This window comes from Hippoglossus stenolepis, chromosome 5, assembly GCF_022539355.2.
Source record: "Hippoglossus stenolepis isolate QCI-W04-F060 chromosome 5, HSTE1.2, whole genome shotgun sequence".
NCBI classification, from domain to species: Eukaryota; Metazoa; Chordata; class Actinopteri; order Pleuronectiformes; family Pleuronectidae; genus Hippoglossus; species Hippoglossus stenolepis.
The window spans coordinates 15882127-15904186 of record NC_061487.1 but is presented as its reverse complement, the minus strand read 5'-3'; the positions used below and the strand labels follow the sequence as shown (position 1 = coordinate 15904186).

At 42.2% G+C, this 22060-nt stretch overlaps 1 protein-coding gene across 1 annotated transcript in view; it reads right to left on the bottom strand.

Annotated features, from left to right (window-relative positions):
• Positions 1-19091, bottom strand: part of LOC118109560 (RNA polymerase II elongation factor ELL) — a 28597-nt gene extending 9506 nt beyond the window's left edge. Inside the window, exons 1-5 of the mRNA XM_035156786.2 lie at positions 18921-19091; positions 15357-15404; positions 3622-3749; positions 2937-3091; positions 337-578 (exon numbers count right to left, since the gene is read on the bottom strand). Coding sequence (XP_035012677.1) covers positions 337-578; positions 2937-3091; positions 3622-3749; positions 15357-15404; positions 18921-19058 — 711 coding nt within the window. The 5' untranslated portion in view covers positions 19059-19091. The remainder of the gene's footprint in view (positions 1-336; positions 579-2936; positions 3092-3621; positions 3750-15356; positions 15405-18920) is intronic.
• Between the last annotated feature and the right edge of the window lie 2969 nt (positions 19092-22060).

Sequence of the window (22060 nt, the reverse complement as noted above, 5' to 3'; positions counted from 1 at the left end):
CTCCACTCGATGATTGCACAGGGACACACGCACGCACGCACGCACGCACGCACACACGCACACTGTGAACACAGGAAAACTGCCTGAAATAACCTTACTGACTTCACCTTACAGAGAAGAGTTTGAGAGCTGTGCAGCTGTAATCTGTATATTAATAATTATCAAATGACATAGTTAGGAACGAATTCATGTTCACAGTTTAAATCCTCATGCTAAAAGCATCTAAATTTGCATTTCACACTTCCCATTCTGGTATTTTCTTGTACTTGCTGTATCTGAGGCTTTTTAATCATTAGTTGACAATGTGTTTACATAGCAATGTGCCAGATGTCTCACCTCATCCAGCACTGAGGTCAGGTCACTTTTGTCCTTTGGACTGGCCCGCTCCCTCTCCAACCACAGTAGCAGCTCAGGTTTCCTGTAGGGCTTTAAGGCCAGGAGGTGAATGATGCGATCCCTCAAGGGCCGGTGTGCGACGGCGCTGGGAACCTGGCTCCTCTTGTTGTTGGGGGAGTGCTTGTTGCTGCTATCTGAGCCTGATACCAGACCCGGCTTCCTCTGGACCTTCACATATTTACCTGAGATCAAAACAAGAGACACATGTTAGAGTTTCATTATGACTCTTGTGGAAGACTAGGGCACATTTCTTCTGTCAGTAATGATGAATCTAAAAGTTACCACAGCAATAATCTAAAGATGATTTATATGGGAAATTTATCTGATAACAGGATTCATCTTGTCCTTTAAAAGCACGACAAATATATCATTGCTAATCCAGTCCTCGGGCCAGTTATACAAATCACACTGATATTTGAAAGACAAGCCTGCACACGAGAGACACGCAATTAAATTTGATCTTCGCTATATCTCTCTATTGTCATGCAATCTGCTTTATGCAAACACAACCGATGCAGTGGGTGTAGCACATTTAGATCTATCTGGAGAAGCAGTTTACACACCTACAGTAAATACCTTGACCATGGCACAGAGGCCGTGGTTCTGCAAGTGGAAAACAGTCAAAGGGGTTGACAGTGGGGTTAGCCTACTGCTGAGTAAACAGAGGAGAATGGAAACTAAAGTAAAACAGAGAGGCCCTTTCTCTCTGTTGCAGCACTACTTCAGTTCAGGCAGGCAGTGGCTATAGAGTAGATATCTGCAGACTATAAACTCATTACAACTTTAAGCCACGCTTTGGAGGTTGCCATAGGTCAAATACTTGCAGCATTTTCACATGGACAACATGTTGGACTTATCATATGTATCCAGCACATTTCATAGTTCAATAATAATGTTAAAACTATATTTTCACTTACTGAAAGAAACTTTGTTTTTGTTTTAATACTGTGCAAGGTGACTTGTGAGACTCATTTTGAATCTTTAAATTTGCAGAATGCAGCAGTCTTGCATGGGCTTGTTTCAACATTGGCTTTGAAGCAGCTCATAAAGATTTTAGGCAAATATCCTTCCCGCACTGAAACAACCTGCACTGCCACATTTCAAACATGCAGCAACTAGAGCCATTAATTGCTGGTGATAAATAAGAGCAGCTTGAGGGAAGTGTAAGATTCAAGGAGGCCTGCGCTGAAAGATACTTCCCATAATGACTGTGAGGCCTCACTTAGGATAAATGGCATGGTTTTCAGTAATGTGTTCATGTTTATGAGCAATGAACTTCCATTAAAAATAGCAACCATTTGCAGAAATGAGCAAGTATTTTAGACAGAAATAATGATGAGCATTAAAATGACTTCATGACCCAGATACAGTTCTTGTCAAAGCAGCTTGTACAGCACCAGGTGAGCTCAAAACCTCACGGCCTCCTTTCCAGCTGCAGGTTTTGTGACTGAAAAGTAAAGCAGACATTTTTATCTAAATTATGGACCTTTTGCTACTCTGAAACCCGTAATTTTGACTTGATATATGGAGATTTCTTTTTTTGACAAGCAGAGCATTTCTGTACCATAAATAATGAGTCGCCGCAAAACAACTGTCGGCACATGCATGATCCATAGACCATTAATTTCTGTCTCTGGTGCCCCGGAGAAGAGAGAGACAGCTTGATGGTTTGAAATCATTGTTCAAGTAAAACAGGATATCTGTCAACCTCTGCACGTAGGGAGCTCTTGTGTCTGTTATTAGATGCATTCATATGTTGAATGTATTTTGTAAACGCCTCTTTGAGGCTAGTTCTGTCGCAAAGCATAGTTCCAGCTGTAAGTACCCTAGATATTATGTCGTGGATTGGTCCACACGACCATTCTTAAAATAATCAACAAGCATTTAAACTCGTGGCACCTCTAAATGTCATCAAGCCCCGTGGACAGATCATTTATAAAGATGCAACATGGTCAATTTAACCGACAATGACTCTAAAACCACGGCTCAGGCAAGAAGAAGGCGGCGAATAAAAAAATATTTATGGCAAGAGTGAGATCCTGCATGTAAGATCCACATTACTCCAGGTTAGGCTTGGCATCCTCCTTCTTGAAGACGTTGTTTAGAAATATTTTCTCAGATGATTAAGAATCAAATTCCTGTCAGTGTAATTACATTTTAGGCAAAACTTCCTCCGTGTAAGACTTGTTGGGGCATATACTTCTGGTAAAATCAATCACATTAATGGTGCTGGTGGGCAAGCTGGCACAGTGCCTGAGCAATCTGGTCAAAATAAAAAGGATTTACAAGAAAGAGAGGCCTCCCTCGCGCGTTAATAATTGGTAGGCAGCACTTTGATCAATTATGTGATAACTTCCACACCATATGGCAATTATCAGCAGGTTGACTCGGTGAGAGGAAATGGTTTAGAAGCTTTCTGGGTACGTGAAAACTCTCTGTTTATCTGTCCTTGATCCCCACGTGCTTGAAGGCTGTCACGTAAGACTGGGGCTTGACAAAAAAACAGCATGTAGTTACAGCCATTAGGCAAAAAGGCTTACTTGGCCCGGGCTTGATCTCGATTGCTGAGCGGCTCCAGATGTCCTTCTCCACCTGAGACATGCGCTCCCTGGTCGTCTGGTAGGAGTCGTCCGTGGCACAAACTGTGATCTTGTCCTGAATGCTGCCCTGGCCCTCCAGGTGATCCCTGCCCTCCCTGTGCAGAGGAAGGAGGAGAAGGAGAGAGGACTTATGAGTTGAAGCATTCAAATTCTCTTGGCTCAATTCACTGGCCTTTTGCCAAAATCAAAGCATTAGGGAGTATTGCTGTCGTATTTTGATATGTGGTGTTGTCTGACGCACATCGAACTGGCTCGGTGACTCGTGTCTGCATGCAAATTCTATTTCTGTTTCACACAGCTTCATTCTTAGCAACAAGTGTGGTGTTATAAACTCCACTAGAAATAAAGCAGATCTAATGTTACCGTCTGACCCAGCATAGCCACCAACACTACCTCTCTGTTCTCAATTATTACAGGTCAGACCTCTGAGCTCAGTCATAACATTACAACATGCGGGTGTTATTGTAGTCTTGTGTAAAAGTAGGCTGACAGTGGTGCAGTCTGTTGTTGTATTGAAGAGAGGCCATTGTTAGGTAAGGCCCGGTGGTCTGAGTCTCGCACCAAATTTACTACAGATTCCATTTGTGGTCACCTGTGGAAAGACTTATGGTTGCATGCTGCTTACCCTGAGACATACTGGTGAATGCAGTCGAAGCTGGACTGGGGCTTGTCTTTGCTGTCGCTGGATAGGTAGAAGGAGAAGACCCGGAATCCATCTGGAGATTCAGGGGTCGGTGCCGGGATCTTTACGTACTAACAAAGACAAAACAAAAACAGGAAGTTTAGAAATATGAGAGCTTCGGGGTAAAACAGTAAAGATTAACACCCAGTCAGTTCGCCATTTGTGTTTACAAAACCCAAGTGATGCTAATTTTTAACTTCTTACAGTGTTGTGACATGCTTGAGTGTGTCTGCTAGCATTGCTAATTTGAGTGGTTTATTATGTAACAAGCAGGTTTGCCCTCTCCCACTTGCAGCCTGATCCGAGTTTTACGCCGCCTCAAAGTAGAAAAACATGGATTTGAAATTAACAACCTTTATTAAAACTGACAGGAGCGATCTTGACTTGCGGTCTTTTTTTTTTATCACGCCATAAATGTGACCTAAATACTCCACCGCTTGGGCCAATCACAGGAATCACAGGGGCGACATGGGACAACCCCATCCCCCACCCCCTCCCCAGGTCAGGAATGATGACCTGTAGCCAGTCACGGGAGGAGCCTGTCTGAACGGCAAAACATAACAATAGTATTAGCAGTCAGCTTTTTCACTTGAGTGATAACCTCTCCTGTCGCAGACTGTCCGTGTCTCCCAAGCAACAAACAGACTGACAGGGTGAAGACTCGCTCTCGCTCTCGCTCTCTCTCTCTCTCTATCGCGCTCTCTCGCTCTCTCTCTCTCGTCAGAAACCTGTTACATAAAATGACCCAAAAACCTACTTCCACTTAAAAAGGACAGTTCAACATAGAAAGTCATTATCAGGTAATATGTCCTTTAAAACACATTGGGCAGCTGCTCTCTTCTCCGCTGCCTGCAGCTGTGTTTCACCCTGAAAATGTAAAGTTTTGTTGATAGAACGTCCTTGATTTGGCCGAACCCCAACGATTATCCCCCGTCCTTTACAAGCATGTACGTGCTCACTGACGGCTAACACTTGATTCGAGATTTCTGCAACAGCTCAAATCGTTTCCCCTTTTTGTCTCTGTAGGAGATGTGGTACCACCTCAGGCCTGGAAGCATACTGGCGATTTTAATGGCGGGGTCTCGAGAAGACCAATTGTCAGTCCAATGGACTTGACTCTTTAGTTATCGTTAGTGATTGATTATAAGCTGCCGGGCTGAGAGCGCAGTGCCCCTGGCAGATATGGCAGGCAGGACTATAGCTGTCACAAATGCCCAGTCATGCAGCAAAGCCATAAGCAGTTTTTTTTCAGCCCAGAGCCAATGAACAATTCCTCTCCTCCAAAAACCCCTCCTCCTCCTCCAAAACCCGACGCCTGCCGTCCACCCTGCCCCCATCAGCCTCCAGCTTTTCCTTCATGTGCACAAGCCCACCCATGTCAACATAAAACACAAAGCAGCCCACAAGACCCTGGACACTTGAGGAACACAGCTGACCATTAATTCTGTCCTATTTATGTCTGACCGTTCACATGATGTGGTGAAGCAGAGTCATGCATATGTCTGCTTTGTTTTTTTTTAAACTAATTAGGAACAATCAATCAAAAGAGCATCAAAGTGAGCTTGGAGAAGCGGCGAGCCGTGTCCTCGGGGCCTATTACTTTAAAATGAGTAAAGTAGTAGCTGTCATGACCAAAATTACAAGCAAGAAGTCACCAAAAAGCAGCACGCGGAAGACATCCATTTGAATTTGTTTTTAAAGTGAAAGTCCTGCTCAACAAAGCCCAGTAAAGAAGAGTGTCCATATTTACACATTTAGCATTGCAATACCGCCACCACGTCTCCTCTTTCAGTCGATGACAGCGGTAGGAGCCCCCTTCCAGCCATGCATTATTTTTGCCTGTCACCCCCTTCCATGCCACCGTGCACACTTCACATTCTGATTCTAATCAATGTCACTCAGGTCAGACTGTTCAGGGGTCGGCCCCATTTTATTCACAGCTTCCTTCGAAAAGCTTCATAACCGTCATTTAACCCATTAGCTCCCAGCGCCTGACTTCCAAAGGAGGAGCCTCTCTGTCTCACCACGGGATCACAGATGTAAGTGTTGAACAAAAACAACTCAGCTTGGTAGTTTGAAGCTACCTAACCATTTAGCTTAGCTTAGTAAAAAACAAGTGAATACAAGCGAGGAAAACTTGCCAAGCGTTGTCTGACACTAACAAAAATCTTCTCCCTATCTCATTTGTTTAATCCACACAAAGCCAAAATGTCCCAAATTACAATCCTACTATGCTTTGTAACTGCTGATAAACAGTGGCCACTATGTGAAAGAGTACAACTATGAGATAGCAGACGATGCTATAAGGAAGTGTAACAGTCAACAAACTGAGTCAATAAAGCTGCTTTCAGTCACACACTGGAGTCCGGACATGTTAATGAAATTTGCCAGAGGGGCTGTACAAGAGAACGCAAATTTCTGAGCTAGTTGCTCCTGACATTTTCTGAAACTTGTCCTGCCAGCCCCCTGCTAAAATGTCCAGGAAAAAGTCTGAGTCAGCCACTGTGACAATACCGCAGGACAGTGTCCGGATATTTCACAGTGAGTGAGTGGGCGTGTTGTGGATGTTTCTATGACGCAAAGGATGCAAAAGGGAAAAAAAACTATTAAAAGGCAAATATCTCAGGATGAAAAGGAGGAACTATACTAATACAATAGGCCAACGAGGATGTCAACTTGGAAAGACAACAAGATAAGAGCTTCAGGCAATAAGAGCGGACGTCAGTGTCGATGTGCTGTAAACAAATACACTGCTCTACCCTGAATCCACTTCTTGCCTAAATGTTCTGTACATTTTGCAATTGTTTTGAACACGCCCGACCTGGACAATCTACTGCTGCATTCTTCATGTGATAAAGGCAAACTCTGGGAAATGCCCGGAAATTTGGGTCCGGTTCATGTCATAAAAAACAGCTCAACTGAGTCACTGAAATGTAATATCCATCCCAAGTTTCCTTATATTAGCTACTATTAGCTACCATATGGTACTGATCATACTATACCAGTAGCAAAGCCTCCTCTTAACTTTTCATAGTGTTATTGCAAATGCTCCATATATAGACTGGCTTCGATAATCCAAATAAGATGTATGTGAGTTGTGCAAAAATGAGCAGGGTGTTAAATGAGATATTATTTTATCCCTGACTGTGGTGAAACACTGTTGTTTACTTTAGTTTGAGAATCTTTTCCTACTCTGCAATCGACCCTTTGATAGATAATGCCATTGCTTTTTTTGACTTCAGGAAATGTCCATGATCACATTACCCAGTCAGTCATTGACATTTTCGCAGCACACCAACATCAAAAAGAACTAACTCAGAACTGTGCCATAGCCAGACCAGAAGGTTACAGATGACGGCTTTTAACGGTGACTAATCATCACAGCCAATTTTATGTCCTTTTCATCATCGTCCCACCAGGAGAGGCCTGATGAAATTAACTATGAGGCATGATGTGCTCAGTCAGTGACACAACTTGTGCCAACAGTACTGTGATCCTGGAGCGGCTGTCACTCAAGCAGTAGGTGTAGATTTACATAGAGACGCTGAGTCATAGACATCTCTACATGGAGCTTATCCCCTGAGGCTCTCTGTGTGTGTGTGTCTATGTGTGTGTGTGTGTCTGTGTGTGTATTTTACTGCTTCTTCTTTTTTTAGGCGGAGGAAGTTTCACAACTCCCAGAGGTCACATTCAGGGATGGAGGTCAAATATCCCTCAAGTTACACTGCGAGATGTAACACCTACATTCAAATAATATTTACATCCACTTTGATCATTCTGGTACAAAATGAGACAAAACTTATGATAAATAAGGTCAATTCTAGAATGCCCCAAACCTTTTATTCTTTAAATTTAGAAAAATACAACAATATAATCGTACATATTTGCAGTTATATTTAAATCTCTTATAATTTGAATTTGCTAGTCCTGCAGGGACAACTATTAACTTGCCATTATTTGTCCAGCAGGGAATGAGGGGAAGAATTCATTTAATTGCTTATGCTCCATAGTATTTTAATCATGATTGTGTGCTGCATTTAATCTGTTGATTAATTAGTCAGAGAAAAGCTTAATGGGGTATTATCATCAGAGTGTGCTATTAACATTAACATTAACACGTGTCCGTTTAATGAAATCGAGCGACGTCATAAACACACAGCAGTGAGAGATGTGTGCACTAATGCTTCTCATTACCACGGTATGAGTAAGGCCGTTGGACAGTTACAGTCAGAGCAGCCACATGGCAGAACAGCAATCCTTAGCACCTTGTCAGTGCAGCCCCCCATGGAGCGTACAGTCTGATACAATAACTGCCTCTGTGGCCTTGGCCCAGCCACATCTGCTCCTCCAGGCCCCGAGTGTTTGGAGATGTCAAATACTTTCAAGCTGTTGTAAGGTGTGAACTGGACTGGAACAGAAAATCCCAGCAGGGGGCTCAGCGTTAGAACAGGGACAAAAGGCCGTATCGGTGATGTCCTTATAGCAAAACTTTATCTTTAACACCATCAGTGTGTTGAAAACTGAGGTTAAACAGAGTTCTTAGCGCTGCTATTTGGTGAGGCAGGAAAAATACCTTTAAAAATCAAGCCCAACATCTGCTTGGAAAGATGAGCCGACAGTTTCTCTCTGTGTCTCTCTTTCTTTCTTTGCTTTGCAGACGAAAGCGAGAAGGCAGGGTTCCCAGCTCTGGTATTTGGCATGGCAGCACTGAGATGGAAGCAGGCGCCTGGATATGTGATTTACTCTCAAGTCTTTGCCTCCTGCCCCTGTCTCTGACAGTAGTTACCATTGTCTTCTCATCTGAGCCTACTCAGCCATAGCTGCTCTACGAGCTGCCCGTCTTTTGTTCTAGCTTCTTCCCCCACAAAGCTGAGTGCAATGGCCCGTCGGCCCGCCTGGATTATTCATGAACAGCAGGGACGTGTGGCTGTGTGTGTTGGGGGGTATTGGGGGTTTGGGTGTGTGTGTGTGTGTGTATGGATGGGAGGGGGTCGGTAGTGGCTCCCAGTAGAGCCACTACATGAGGGGTTGTCCTAAATAGTGTTCCTTTAGGAATGTGTAACTCAGTCGAGAGGAGGGGGGTAGGATTCCCCCGACTGGAGCAAGTGTATTTGTCCCTGATTCACCCTTTATTTCTGTTCTGTTTCTAATTTGAGCTCATGCATCATATAACCGACTCCACAAGTTGAGGTTCAGGACAGAGAGAGGAAAACGTCAAACTGTCAGCCATGTTCCAGTGTCGCATGCAGTCAAGCAAGTGCAGCGATGTTGACAAACCTTGTCTCAGGGAAACACAGGGGTCAGACTAAATGTTCCCCCTTGGCTGTCCTCAAGCTTCGCACAGTGTGATCTACAATTCCACTGTGACTCATTGGTGAAAAACAAAGACATCACCTCTTATGCTTTAAATTATGCTTTCAGCAGGCCTGCATGTACACTGCAGTTCCTGTGCTGGAGGATCTATTCATTGAGGGGGGTTGGTAGAGACAGGAAAAAGCAAAAGAAAGAAGGGGGGTTGGGGACTGACAGGGTTGGGGATATGGGGATGGGCAACTGTCGAGCATCCCCCAAGGTACTGGCTGTTATGCCAAGCAGAATCGGTCTTTTTTTTTTTTTTCTTTCTCCAAAGAGCATGGGGGCTAATCTGTCAACCTTAACAAACACTCTCTTTCTCCCCACCCCTGACACCCCCACCCCTCTTTACTGTAAGTGCCTTCCTCTTCATACACAGAGGGATGGAGTCACCACTAAAAAGCCCTCAGTTACATTGTATTTAAGTGGCTGGCCGGTGTTTTCTCTCATTGTAATATGCAACGAAAATTCGAATAATCAGTTATACACTCACGGATTGCGTTGTCCTGGAAGTACATCCTCTTTTAATCCCTGTCTAATTTGCATTAAATGGTGTTGGGAAATTGCCGTAGCACGTTGGCCATTAGGCTTCAGATGCACTGACACCACCGATGTGTTTTGTTTATTCCTCTGCTGCTTCTCTTTAGCAACCCCACAAAGCGCCGGGAGCTCTGCACTCTCTCCCATTATCGGACTTTTCTCCCCGTGCAAGCGAGCAGGTCCGTAATCCTTTAACAATTCACAGATTGTGCGTTGGAAAGTTATGTCCAAACCTGATTAACTCGCAGGGAAACTTGGAAAGAGAGGGGGAAATCCAAAACATGCACTGAGACGTGATGTGTAAAATCGGGTGGCTCGGGCTGGGAAGAGGTAAGCCAAATAACACAATGAACTAGCTTGAGCTGTCAAACTCATTTAAACGCCACAGTGTCCATAAAGACAGGGATCATCGATCAATCCTTTTTATGTGCAGGGAGATCCCTGCTGTTTATGAAAAACTTGATCAGGAAATTCGATTTAAAACCTTAAGTCTTTACAAATCTGCTTGCCATCATGCTTGCTATCCAGGGACATTATTCTTACTGCCTCCAACTTGGTCATTTTATCACAGAGGAAACAGCTGTTCTACAAAAAAATCGAGTGGAAATAGTATTTTTTATCCAGTGCGTATCTTCTACCATCTTTCTTATAAAGATTACATAACCCTGTTAAATCCCCCGGTCTTTAGATTAAACAATAGCTCTCTGGTGTTGTTTTGAAGCTCCTGGGTCTAAGCTTTAAACGCTCCTCACCACTGCACATGCACAGACACACTGCCTGTGTTTATTTACACGGTCTATGCTGTTCATATCCTGTTTTTCTGCATTTTTTTAAATCCGAGAAAGAAAAATGTTTACAATGAGAGCTCCTCCGAGGAACACTGCATGAAATATTACTCCTGAAAAACATTGTCCTATAGCTTTACAATACCAATTGACCTATTGGATACATTAATAATTAATTAATCAGCAGTTTTACACAGAGTGATAACAAGTAAGAAGTAATTTAAAGGTCAACAACCTTATAACCATCAGAATTGTTTAAGACCTTAATGATGCCTGATTTGAACATCTTTAGTCTGTGAAATGTGGCTTTATTACCTGCACCAAAGAAGTTATGTTTTCGTCTGTGTTTGTGTGTTTGTTACCAGGATCATTCAAAAACGACTGCACCATTTTCCATGAAATTTTTTGGAGTGGAGGGGGAAGGCCAAAGAAAGAACCAACTCAATTTTGGTGTGGATCTGGATCAGGGGGCAGATCCAGCATTTTCACAACTTTGTGGTAGGGCATTTTTGTTGATTTCTTGAAAAATAATTCATGGATGTTGTTGAAATAACACTCAGTCATGTTTCGGGGACTAAAAATCCAGCTCTGCTGAATTTGAATGGGATTTCACAAGGGACTAATGTGCCTTGGTGGTGGTATAAACCCTATAGTTCTCTTTTTATAGACTGGTGAAATTTCAACTTTTTTGTAAGAAAAGTGAGAGAGTGGAGAATGTGTGAATAATATTAAGCATTATGTATTTCCATTTTGGCTCCACATTACGACACATCACCAAAACAAAACCGTAACATAGGAAAACACAACTCTGTTGAGTTTCACAAACTACGGAGTGAGACGCTCTGCAGCTTCTGCAGGATTTCTCTGCCTGGCCCTCTAAAGTCCGTAGGGATCCAGGGGAAGTCAATGTGAAAACACAGTAGAGGATCCCCCGCTGGATTCACCACGAGCGTGTGGGGGCGAAAATGAAAAAGAACCCAAAAGAAAACAAATAAGTCCTGGTGAAAAAACGGCGACACACACGTAGAAGACAACAACAAAGATGTCTAGAAAGTCTGTGGTGATTAGAGCTGACCCCGGTGTCTGTGTGTTGTAAAGAAAATCACGTGATCTCCGCGGCAGAGTTAATACGTCACTTCCTGTCTCCGCCGGCTGCATCCGGTTGCTCCACTTTTCATCTGAATAATACGGAGGATGTGTTGTGTGCAGAGAACCTCCCGCTGTGTTGTGCATGTGTGAAAGGCAAACTGAGGGATAACTCTGTAGCCAATTCTCCGGCTTTTACCCTCAGGTCATGTCTGAAAATGGCTTGAGTGTCTCAACCTGTCAAATTTACATTTTTTAAATACTAACATAGTTCACCTTTGGTCACACTGCCTGCCCAGTATGTGCCCTAAATGTCTGATCTTATACAGCCCTCTAAAATACTCCCACTGGCACCATGGCATCCTTCAAGATGCCCTGTTTCAAGCTAAAGAACTCGCAGAGTAATGACAGAGGAGCCCACTGAAGAAAATGCCTTTAAATGTAGGATCTCATGAGGCTTGTTCCTAAAATATACTGTATGATCAAAAAAATCCTCAGGCCAAGTGCCTCTGCATAAACACAGAGTGCCTCAGAGGAGCACAGCGCACACAGACTTTGCCTTGCTTAACACATCTGGATGAATAGAGCGGCGTGTGCCCTTTCAGAAACACGTGGGACAACTCTCCCTCTTACTGCAATGCCACTGGGAGAGGACAGCTCTCAAACCACATTCCTGTTATTGTTATTCTAATTAGCTTCCAGAAAAAAAAAAAAGGAAGAAGAAAATGATGTGCGCAAACACACACACACACGCACACACACTTCCACAGTGCAAAGGCTTATTTGTAGTGTGAACGAGAGGCAGGGGGGGGGGGGTACAGTCAGAGCAGCCGTGTGTGAGGTAGAGGCCCTGATGTCTCCTAAAAGGATTCAGCCAAGTCATGGGGAGAAATGGCACAATAATCAAGAGAGCGAGGCGAGGGGGAGCCGAGGGGGAGCCGGGGGAGCTCAGCCTTCACACACAGTCGTCGTGAGAGTATCTTTAAGAGCACCTCTACATTCCCCCCCCTCGTCCCAACACTGCTGCCTTTATGTGACAGCTGTGCACATAAAGAACAGCCATAAACAAAAACAATTACACTGGAAACTGCAATTTAACATTTATGAACTGAGGAGGAAATGAAAACGATGTCACACCTGACACAGCATACAGTATTCAAATGTCATGTCCATGTTTACTATGCCAATATTACACCCATAAAACCTGCATTCAGTTGTAGAAGAAAAACATGGTGAGCCACTCAATGGTATGTCACAATTTTGCAATGCAATAGGTGAGATACAGCGTTCACTAAAGAGCAAGCGGAACAATCGACTAATAGAAGGATGTAAAGTAGGTGCTTTAAAGTATCTTGTGAGTATTTAGGTTAAGTGGATAAAAGCCATGACCCAATCTGTACACGGCCTATAACAAATAAAAAGTAACAGAAGTTGAATTTCTTACTGAATGGACATCGATCTTGCTGACAAGCAGGTGGCGTCGCCTGCCCTAAAGGAAAATAAGCACTGGGATGTGAAATTCCAGGCCATGGGAACCGAGAGCCGCTCCCAATATATTCCTTAATCCCCTCTGATGATTTCAAAGTAATCCACAATCAAATATCCTTTCAGCTTTGAGCTTTTGCTAAATGTATGAAATAAGTATCCCCCTGCTTCTTCTATTTCTTTATAGTTGCATCACCATCATCTCCACAAGAAATTTCAGTCGTTATTTACCAAACCCATTCAGTTCACTTTCTTCCGATATCATACTATTTGACGGCGATTTTTAAATATGCTCTTGTAGATGTTTCCATCCTCACGTTTCACTGCTTCCTCCAACACTCGTTTCAGAGGAATCCGGGAGCTTGTGTCTTTTACATGATTACAAGCTTGGCAGGCAATTTACAATAGTACCACTAAATGCCGCAGGGTCAGAGAGAAAGGCGGCCCAAAACCTCAGCGTGCTATTTCTCGATAGGAGCCCTGGCCCCTGATACCGCTGAGCCCTGGAGTGATGCCAGGACAGTGATTTGAAGAATTCCTCTGGTTTTTGTGGCCCTGGATGTGCCCCTTTACATGAGATGTGACATGAGCCAGCGAGAGAAAAGATCAGAAAAAAAGCAGTCGCAGCTTCTTCGACCGGGCTCTACAGCTGGCAACTGTCAACGGACACAGACCTCCTCACTCGCGACACGTGACCTCTTGAACCTCACGCTGCTGCTAGGGAAGGGACGAACTCCAGGAAAGCACTTGATGGAGAAATAATAAATAGGGAAACACCTACATCTGTGACTGTAACCCTCCAACCTGGAGACACAGATACTGGTTATCCCCTCTGTCTGTTGTGTGCCAGACTGCCATGTTCGCCAACATCCTCCCCCCACTAACGGCTTAATCTGGCTTCCCCCACCACCAGTGGTTGCAGCTACCTCATTAATGCCCAATCGTCCAGCTCGGGGACTATTGTCGGAGGGGGAGGGAGCCCATGCTTGAATTCCGCAAAGCAATTTGAATATGTAATGTGGTAGCTGAGATATTATCACCAAATCCTATTCGGTGATTAAAGCACACTTAAATTGCACTCACTTAACATTGCTTCACAGAAACACTCTTATAAGCAGGTTAATCTGCGGCTTGTTTTAGAGATGTTTCATTACAGCGTAGATTAGTTTTTGTTGTGGACACGTTCCGCACGTTTTCCTGGAGGAAAATTCCACAGCTCCTGTATCGTTTCTGTCTTTTAAATCTTTCATGTCCGCACGGAGACAACAGGCTTGGAGACACGGGGGCTCCCCGGGGTTCGCCAATTCCACCACCTCCTCCCCCTCCCCGAACAAAGCCTCCCCAGTTGCGAGCCTGACCCAGTAACCTGGCTAGCAGCCTGGGGGTATAGAGTACCCTGTCTTAGGGCTTCCAGTGCTCGTGTGAGCGCACAGGGCCAGCATTTGTGTACAGTCACTTTCGTCAATGCGATCGGCTCTTGCTGGGATTAGAACAGCTCCTTTTAGACAGGGCTGTTGTGTGGTACATGTGTAGTGGCCTAGCAGGCAGGGCCAGGGAGGTTGTAATAGTGGCTGGGCTAATCTGGCAGGACACAGGCATCTTTCTTTACTGCCGCTTCACAGGAATGCCCTGTTTGTTGTCGGTGCCAAGACACTTTGTAGATCATGTACTCATCACTGTATATGCTGTTCTGAATATTTGACCCATCATAATATAACTGAGCAAATTCGAGGCTGGACACGGACAGTTATATTCAGACTATTGACCCAATTCTGAATGGGACATTATTTTGATTATGCTATTTGTTGAGGTGCTATTAGACTATTCCGTTCATATTCCCATTCACATGATGGGTGACAGTCTGATTATTACTTACTTCAACATGTCCTACTACTTGTTTAAACGCAAACCCAAGACATGCAACGCCAAGCAGTTGCTAACTGCCGAATGTTGATGTCGCAAAATGCTGTGAATTGCTTAATATTCGAAATGTTTTAATTTGATTACTGCTTATTCCCAGTATGACCTTATTCGGGTTACGGTGATCAGACAATGCTGTTTGCATGGCAGTGTCTTATTACTATTATCTGAATCAGGTTAATATTGGAATATTGCTGTCCAGGTCAGAGGGTCTAATGACACCTTTCCCTCTGGATCTGGGCTCTGGCACATGAACAGCGAGCCATGTTCTCCATGTGGATCCCTGTATCTTTCAGTTTCCATGATCGGAGTGACTGCCATTAAAATCATCCCGACGTTAGCAAACGAACAAGGCCGACCTCTTTGCCGATGCATGCAAGTGCTCATCGGCTGCTCGAGAATCAAATAAGATGTGCAGAGGAACTGTCACAAGTGCGCTCCACAGTAAATCACAACTAATTAGAGCATTCAATTTCTGAGGCATTAGGGAGAGTATGCAAAACATCTTACCCCCTGGCTCCCCTTGAAGCAAATCGCAGGCTGAGTTGATAGTGATGCCTGAGGAGGAAGAGAGAGGGAGAAAAGAAGGGACTCGTCACTGAAGCAGAAATGGTGTTCATATTTAATCAAACGCATGTCTCATACATTACAAGTGAAAATGCATTGCCATTGTTCTGGCTGTGCTTCACGGATTCCTCTAGATAACAGCGCTGTGGCGTGGTTCGACAGAAGCTCTGTAAACTTTCCTTATTAAATGCCAAAACACCATAATTACCATTTCCCATCAGGCTTTGCCTTAATGAATTACTATGATATTTAGTCTGATCCATAGCCATCAGAAAGCTCCATGTCAGTCGTGTGTGTGTGTCTGTTTCAGCTCATTTCTAAACAAATGAAATGAAAAACATTTACCAAGAGGAAGACAAAGCTCCTTCTGAAACCATTTCTCTTCCTTTAAAAATTTGCTTTTCATAAGCCCTCTGTGCTGTGGTTTGTAAAAGCTGTTCTGCTCTCCAGGACCACAGTGTACCTGGCTCAAACTCATCAACGTCATATTGTTTCCTTCCCCCAACCGGTAAAAAAATATCAAAATCATAAAGAGAGTATGGCTTTAAAGGCAACGTGATACATGGTTAATAGGTGGGGACTATTATCTGGGAAGTACAGCTGTGCCCGTGATTGACAGGGCTCTCAATTTATTATTAATGGCTTTGGGATATGTCCTCCCTATCGAGGAGCATTGCTGTGATTTTCTTCATCATCCATTAGCTTTCAATATTGAATGGGATATTAAATATTAAAGCGTACTGTATAACATTAGTTATATGTAACAAACACAACTGTAAGCCCAAATAAATCTTGTTAAAGGTCGGAATTTGGCTGGATCATTTTGAAAAGTTTCATCATAAGTGAGTGGGAAAAAAGCTGCTGATTTTCTTTCTACCAAAATTAACTTGAGCTGAAAGATTTGATTTATTTTTTGCCCATTTCTAAGCTTTGTAAGCAGTAACTAACAATGTTGAAAAAAATAATTTACTAATACTTTGTAGATTAAGTGAATTTCTATTGAGGGTTTGTGAGACTTCCATCTGGCTGGTGATTATCCTCCTCCAGCGAGAGCATTTGGAGTTAAGTGATTTATTAACAACTTGCCTATAACACGATGATTCACTAGAGAGTAAAAAACACATGAGTGTTAATGAATGGGTAATGAAGGGTTTTCACGGCATTATCACAAAATATAGAAGAGGGTGAAGACTAGCCGAAATGATGTTTATCACAGCCTGGCAATCCAAAGATTGTTATTAATGGATAATAAATGATGAGGAAAGTATTACTAAATGATTAACCATTACCAATACGAGAAAGGGTTATGCGTGGATTAACTTAATTAATCCATCAACATACCATTTCTATACATTTTTTAAATAATAATTTAAGTAATTTTCTCACAATCACACCTAGAATGAATTGGTTTCAAAATTCTGTACGTGAATATCTTGGACTGATGGTTGGATGAAAGATATAATCCAAGAAAAAATGTGATTTTCTATCATTGTAAAGGGATAGAAAAATATTTTTCTGTAGCTGAAACTATCAGTTGATCATGTTACATGGGAACTGTTTCGATCATCAATTTATTTTTTTATTTTTTGGGGAAATTGACAAAATTTCACTGGCTCCAGCTTCTCAACTAAAGCCTACAACAGTAAATGAAGCATCTCTAGGTTCTGGGTATGTGTGCGTCGACTCAGTCATTAGTATGTATTCATATACAAACCATTAAGGGCAACCTATTTATCTTCTCTTTTAAATGTAGAATTATGCAAGTCATTATTTTGTCTCTGTGGACGTTTTACAATTTGTAGTTCCCGAATTAAAAGTCTGAATTAGGAAAGAAACCTTTTAAGTTCGCAGCCCCTTATAAATGGAATAAGTTACAGGAGGATTTTCAGCTTCAAAAGCTGGTAACATTTACAGAGTTTAAACTCTGGTAAAAATCTCTTGAGGCCAGATTTTTCTGTGTTCAAGTGTTTTATATGATCAAGTTAATAAATCAATGTGTTTGTTTGGTAATTACTTTTACTGCAGAAACTATGTTGCTGCTACTCTTGGCCGGGTCTGTCTTGTATAAGAGATGTTTAATCTCAGTAAGGGTCTAACCTGGTTAAATAGAGGCTGATTAAAATAACCAAAACAAATTGGGATTGAGGGATCTTTCAGTATTTTCTGACATTGGATCAGCAGCTAAATCCACAGTCGCAGCCCTGATATAATACAATTTTATATTTTAGACTGAGTCTTCCATTATAGCTCTCCTCAATGACACCACAGACAGGAAAAGCCACAAATATATCAGATGCAGTCACAGAAACTCTTTCAGGTGGAAGCTGCTGAATGAGGACACATTCTCACACCGTGGTGAGAGTGCAGAGGAGTGTGTGGTCTTTGACTTGGAAAACTTTTAGCAGTATAACCTCTGCTGCTCTGCCTGCTTGCCTGCCTGGCTGCCTGGCTGGCTGGCTGGCTGCTTGGGCCCGGAGGAAGCTGTCAGACTGTGTGAGCTCCATGGAGTTGACTCTGCTTCAGCAATGGAGCTCCAGAGCTGGGCGGACTTCCAGGCGTGTAAAGGGCAAAACAAAATAATACACAAGAGCTGAGCAACAACTTGCTGAGATCTAGCTGGCTGCCACTGAACCCCCGACTCCTACTCCCAGCTCGCAGTCCTGTTGTGGCCCAAATACACTCATTTGTTTTGACTGCTCAGACAAAAAGAAAAACAAATGAGGCTTGTGCAGCCATAACTACGAGACTAACTGTCTTATCAAGCCCGGCTCTGGGAGAGAGGATAGACTAAATGATCCTGGTCTGATCTAATGGACCATAAAAAGCAATAAAACAGTCTTCAGATCCAGGGCAGACGCATAATTCCCCTCATAGCTCCTTCATTAATTTATTCCCCAGAGCAGAAAAAAAAACAGCTCTTTAAAAAAATAAATACATCCATTGACATCCAGTCATCTGTGTTCACCAACAATCTCAATGATGCATTTCAGATTTATTATATGAGTAGCAAACAGGAGGGGTTTAAAGCTCGGGGCATAATCACTAACCTCTGTCATTTGGGAACTTTAATACCTTTTGGGTTTTCGGGAAATTGCGCTTTGGGTAAACAAGCAGACAATTTCATTTCACCACAGCCCCCTTCCCCTGCTTTAAATAAAATGTCACGCAGGAGAGTTTAAATGGAAATAAAGTCTATTAATGACAGTAAATCAAGCTGTGGTCTGATTTCCATTGTAGCACAGCCAGAACAAACCAGCCTGCGTTTACCAGACACACCGACGCGTCTGTCGATGTCGGTCCAGAGTCTACTCAAGAGTTTCAACTTTACTTTCGACTGACAACAACAACAACAGCCACCGTGGCTTCAGCGGGGATTCCACAGTTCCCGGAGTTGGGAAGGACGAGAAAGAAAAAATGCAAACAAAAACAAGAAAACACAAAAACACACACACACACACACACACACACGCATCAGCTGTGAAGTGGAAGTCGATCGTGGTTTCCTACCTTCAGGTTCTGGAAGGCTTCCAGGGTGCGGATGGCAGTGTCGGTGAGTTTGACGTGGTACAGCGTCTGATTGGGGCTGTTTTTGTTGATTCTGCCACAGGAGAGTCCATAACGATGCTCCTGTCTCAGCGCTGCCATTTCTACTACTGAGGGCTACTGCTGACATTCAGCCCGACGTGACGGAGGAGAGAGAGAGAGAGCGGGGGCGGGGCTAGGGACACGCGCACGCAGGCAGGCAGGCAGGCACACACACACACACACACACACACAGATACACTTGTGTACTTCTATCTTAGTGAGGACAGTCATTGACAATACATTCCCTAGCCCCTTTACTCTAACCTTAACCATCACAAATAAATGCCTAACCCTAACCTAAAGCTAATTCTAACCCTAACACCAAGTCACACAGTCCATTGAGGAAGTGACGACCCGTCAAAATGTCCTAGATTTGTAGGGTTTATGCTTAAAATGGTCCTCACGAAGATATAAGTAGAGAAACAAACACAAGCACACAAACACAAACACACACTTGTCTCTCTATAGTTGTGAGGACACTCATTGGCATAATGCATTCCCTAGCCCGTATACTCTAGCCTTAACCATCACAACTTTATACTAAATAGCCTGACCTAAACCTAAATCTAACCTGAAGCCCAAAACCAAGTCTTAACCCTCAAACAGCCCTTTGAAAAATTGAGGACGGGTCAAAATGTCCTCACTCTGTAGAGTCTATGCTCAAAATGGTCCTTACAAAAACATTTGTACAAGTAAACACACACTTAGGTACAGGTTTGTGTAGATATCCTTTTTAGGACACTGCATTGACTTCCATTCATCATGGACAGCCTAAACAAAACCTTTTCTCTAACCTTAACCATGGCCAATTCATACCTAACCCTAATCACAATTCACATCTGACCACTAACCCTAAACAGGACCTCAGAAATTAAGTGTTGCATCATTAGGAACGGGCTTTGGTCCCTATGAGGTCCAATACTGGAAAAAGGTCTTAAAGAGGAAACAAAAAGAGTACGCACACACGTATTTCTTTTCGCTTTCCAGGTCACACTCTTTGGCCATTTGTGCTGCCGGAGTTTCCAGCCTGTATTTATCTCATGTTTGATCTATTTTCGCTCTGGGTTACGTCCAAGTCGCCCTCCTCCTGCTGGATTTCAGTAAACACACTGTATATAGTTTTGAAGCACACAGACGAGGAAGTTTAACTACAAACAAGACAAAAGTATGAATGGGGACATTTTTACAACAACATTAATTTGTGCAGTGCAATATAGATATTGTAATTTAATCACAACCTATGAAAATCTGATTTTCTTACGCAAACAGTCTATGGTGGATTTTAATCATCAACTAATCTGTTAATTATTGTCTGAATGAATAAATAATTGCTCTGTCTAAACGTTATAAGTAATATATTCAAATGTTATGTCCAACTAGGAGTCTATAACTATCAGATTATGAGTTTATAACCAAATAAGACAAAGAAATGTAAAAATTCCTCACATAAAAACTAGAGTCGGTCATCATTTTTTTGATGATTGACGACTCAGTTGATTGATTACCCTTTTCAGCTCAAATTATAATATAATATGTAATATTGGAATATTATTATTGACACATTTCAGTTTGAGATGCTTTTTGATATTAACCTCACTGAAGTGATTTGAACTAGTTTCTATAATGTTGGTCATTGAATCTATTGCAACACATTATGTTTTGGAAAAATATTATGATATACATTAGTATTATTATCAAATGCGTTACACAAGGATATTCATCTGAAAGGTAAATGTTCTGCAAAATCAAAGCAGCAGAGAAATAGAGTAGCACAATATTTTTACACTGAAATTTACTGAGTACAACAGAATACTTGAATTCAAAAGTGGGCTATACTTTAGGTAAATTTATTTCCAAGCAGAGTGGCTGTATAAGGACAAACGCCAAATAAGACAAATATGACACATGAATTAATTTAATCTTGATGGAAAACATGCTTTGACTGTGGATTATAGATCGTCCTCGCAGTCAATAAAGAAGTGTTTGTTTACAATATGTTGAGGAGGAGGTTGATGTATTGATTTCATATTAGTCTAGAGCTGCTCCTGCGGTGTTGATGTTTCTTTCGGGACTGGAAATATGACTCAAATGCTCTTGGCTTGACAGTCAAAATTTAATACATTACATGATATTTTGTTATTTTTGTACTTTGGGTGATCAATAACCTTGCATTCGTGCATCAGTGTAACAATTGGATACTGTTCTGTGCCACTGCTGAGAATGATACACTCATAACTTGTACTGAAGCTATGACAACAGATTTGTGACATTTTAATCCATGTTAACTCAACCTTTTTATCATTATATCGCCTTCTCTGAATAAGTGGATGTCTTAATGATAAATACACATTTGGCTTCAATAACCTTCACTAAGAAGATTATGCTTTCATTGCTGTTTGTTTGTCTGTGTCAGCAGCATTATTCAATATCAATAGAACCTATTTCCATGACATTTTGTACAAAAGTGGGCTATGACCCAAGAAAGACATTTTGAAGCAGATCTGGGTAAATGGGTTGATCAATGACATTTTTAAAATTTTCTTGAACATGGTAAAATACGGGGTTAGCCTTGGCTTAGGTTTATGCTCTATTTCAGGATGCATTGCTTTAACATAAGGTAAATCTTGTTCAAAGCTTGGACGTGACATTAAACCTACACTTGAATATTCTAAACTAAACTAAACTAGAAGGGGTCTAGTACACATACCTCTGCCAGTCCCCTAATAAACCACATTTAAATTCACTAGATCAGGATTTTAATTTGAAGCCACACTAAATTGTGTTTCTCATAGATATCCACTAAACATGCTTGAATTATTAATGAAGGTATGTGAAATCAAGAAAAGTAACAATTCCTGGATCCCCACCGAAATGTTATGGGTTAAGGTTTTATGGAAATTGGTGTAGTAGTTTTTGCCAACAAACAAATAAATGCTGATGAAAACAAAACCTCTTTGGTGGAGTTGATTATGCACATAATATAAACGTGTTTCCTCCACGAGGTTTACAGAATAAACACAGTATACCATATGTAATCTGTAATCCAGTTCCAGTGTTACAGC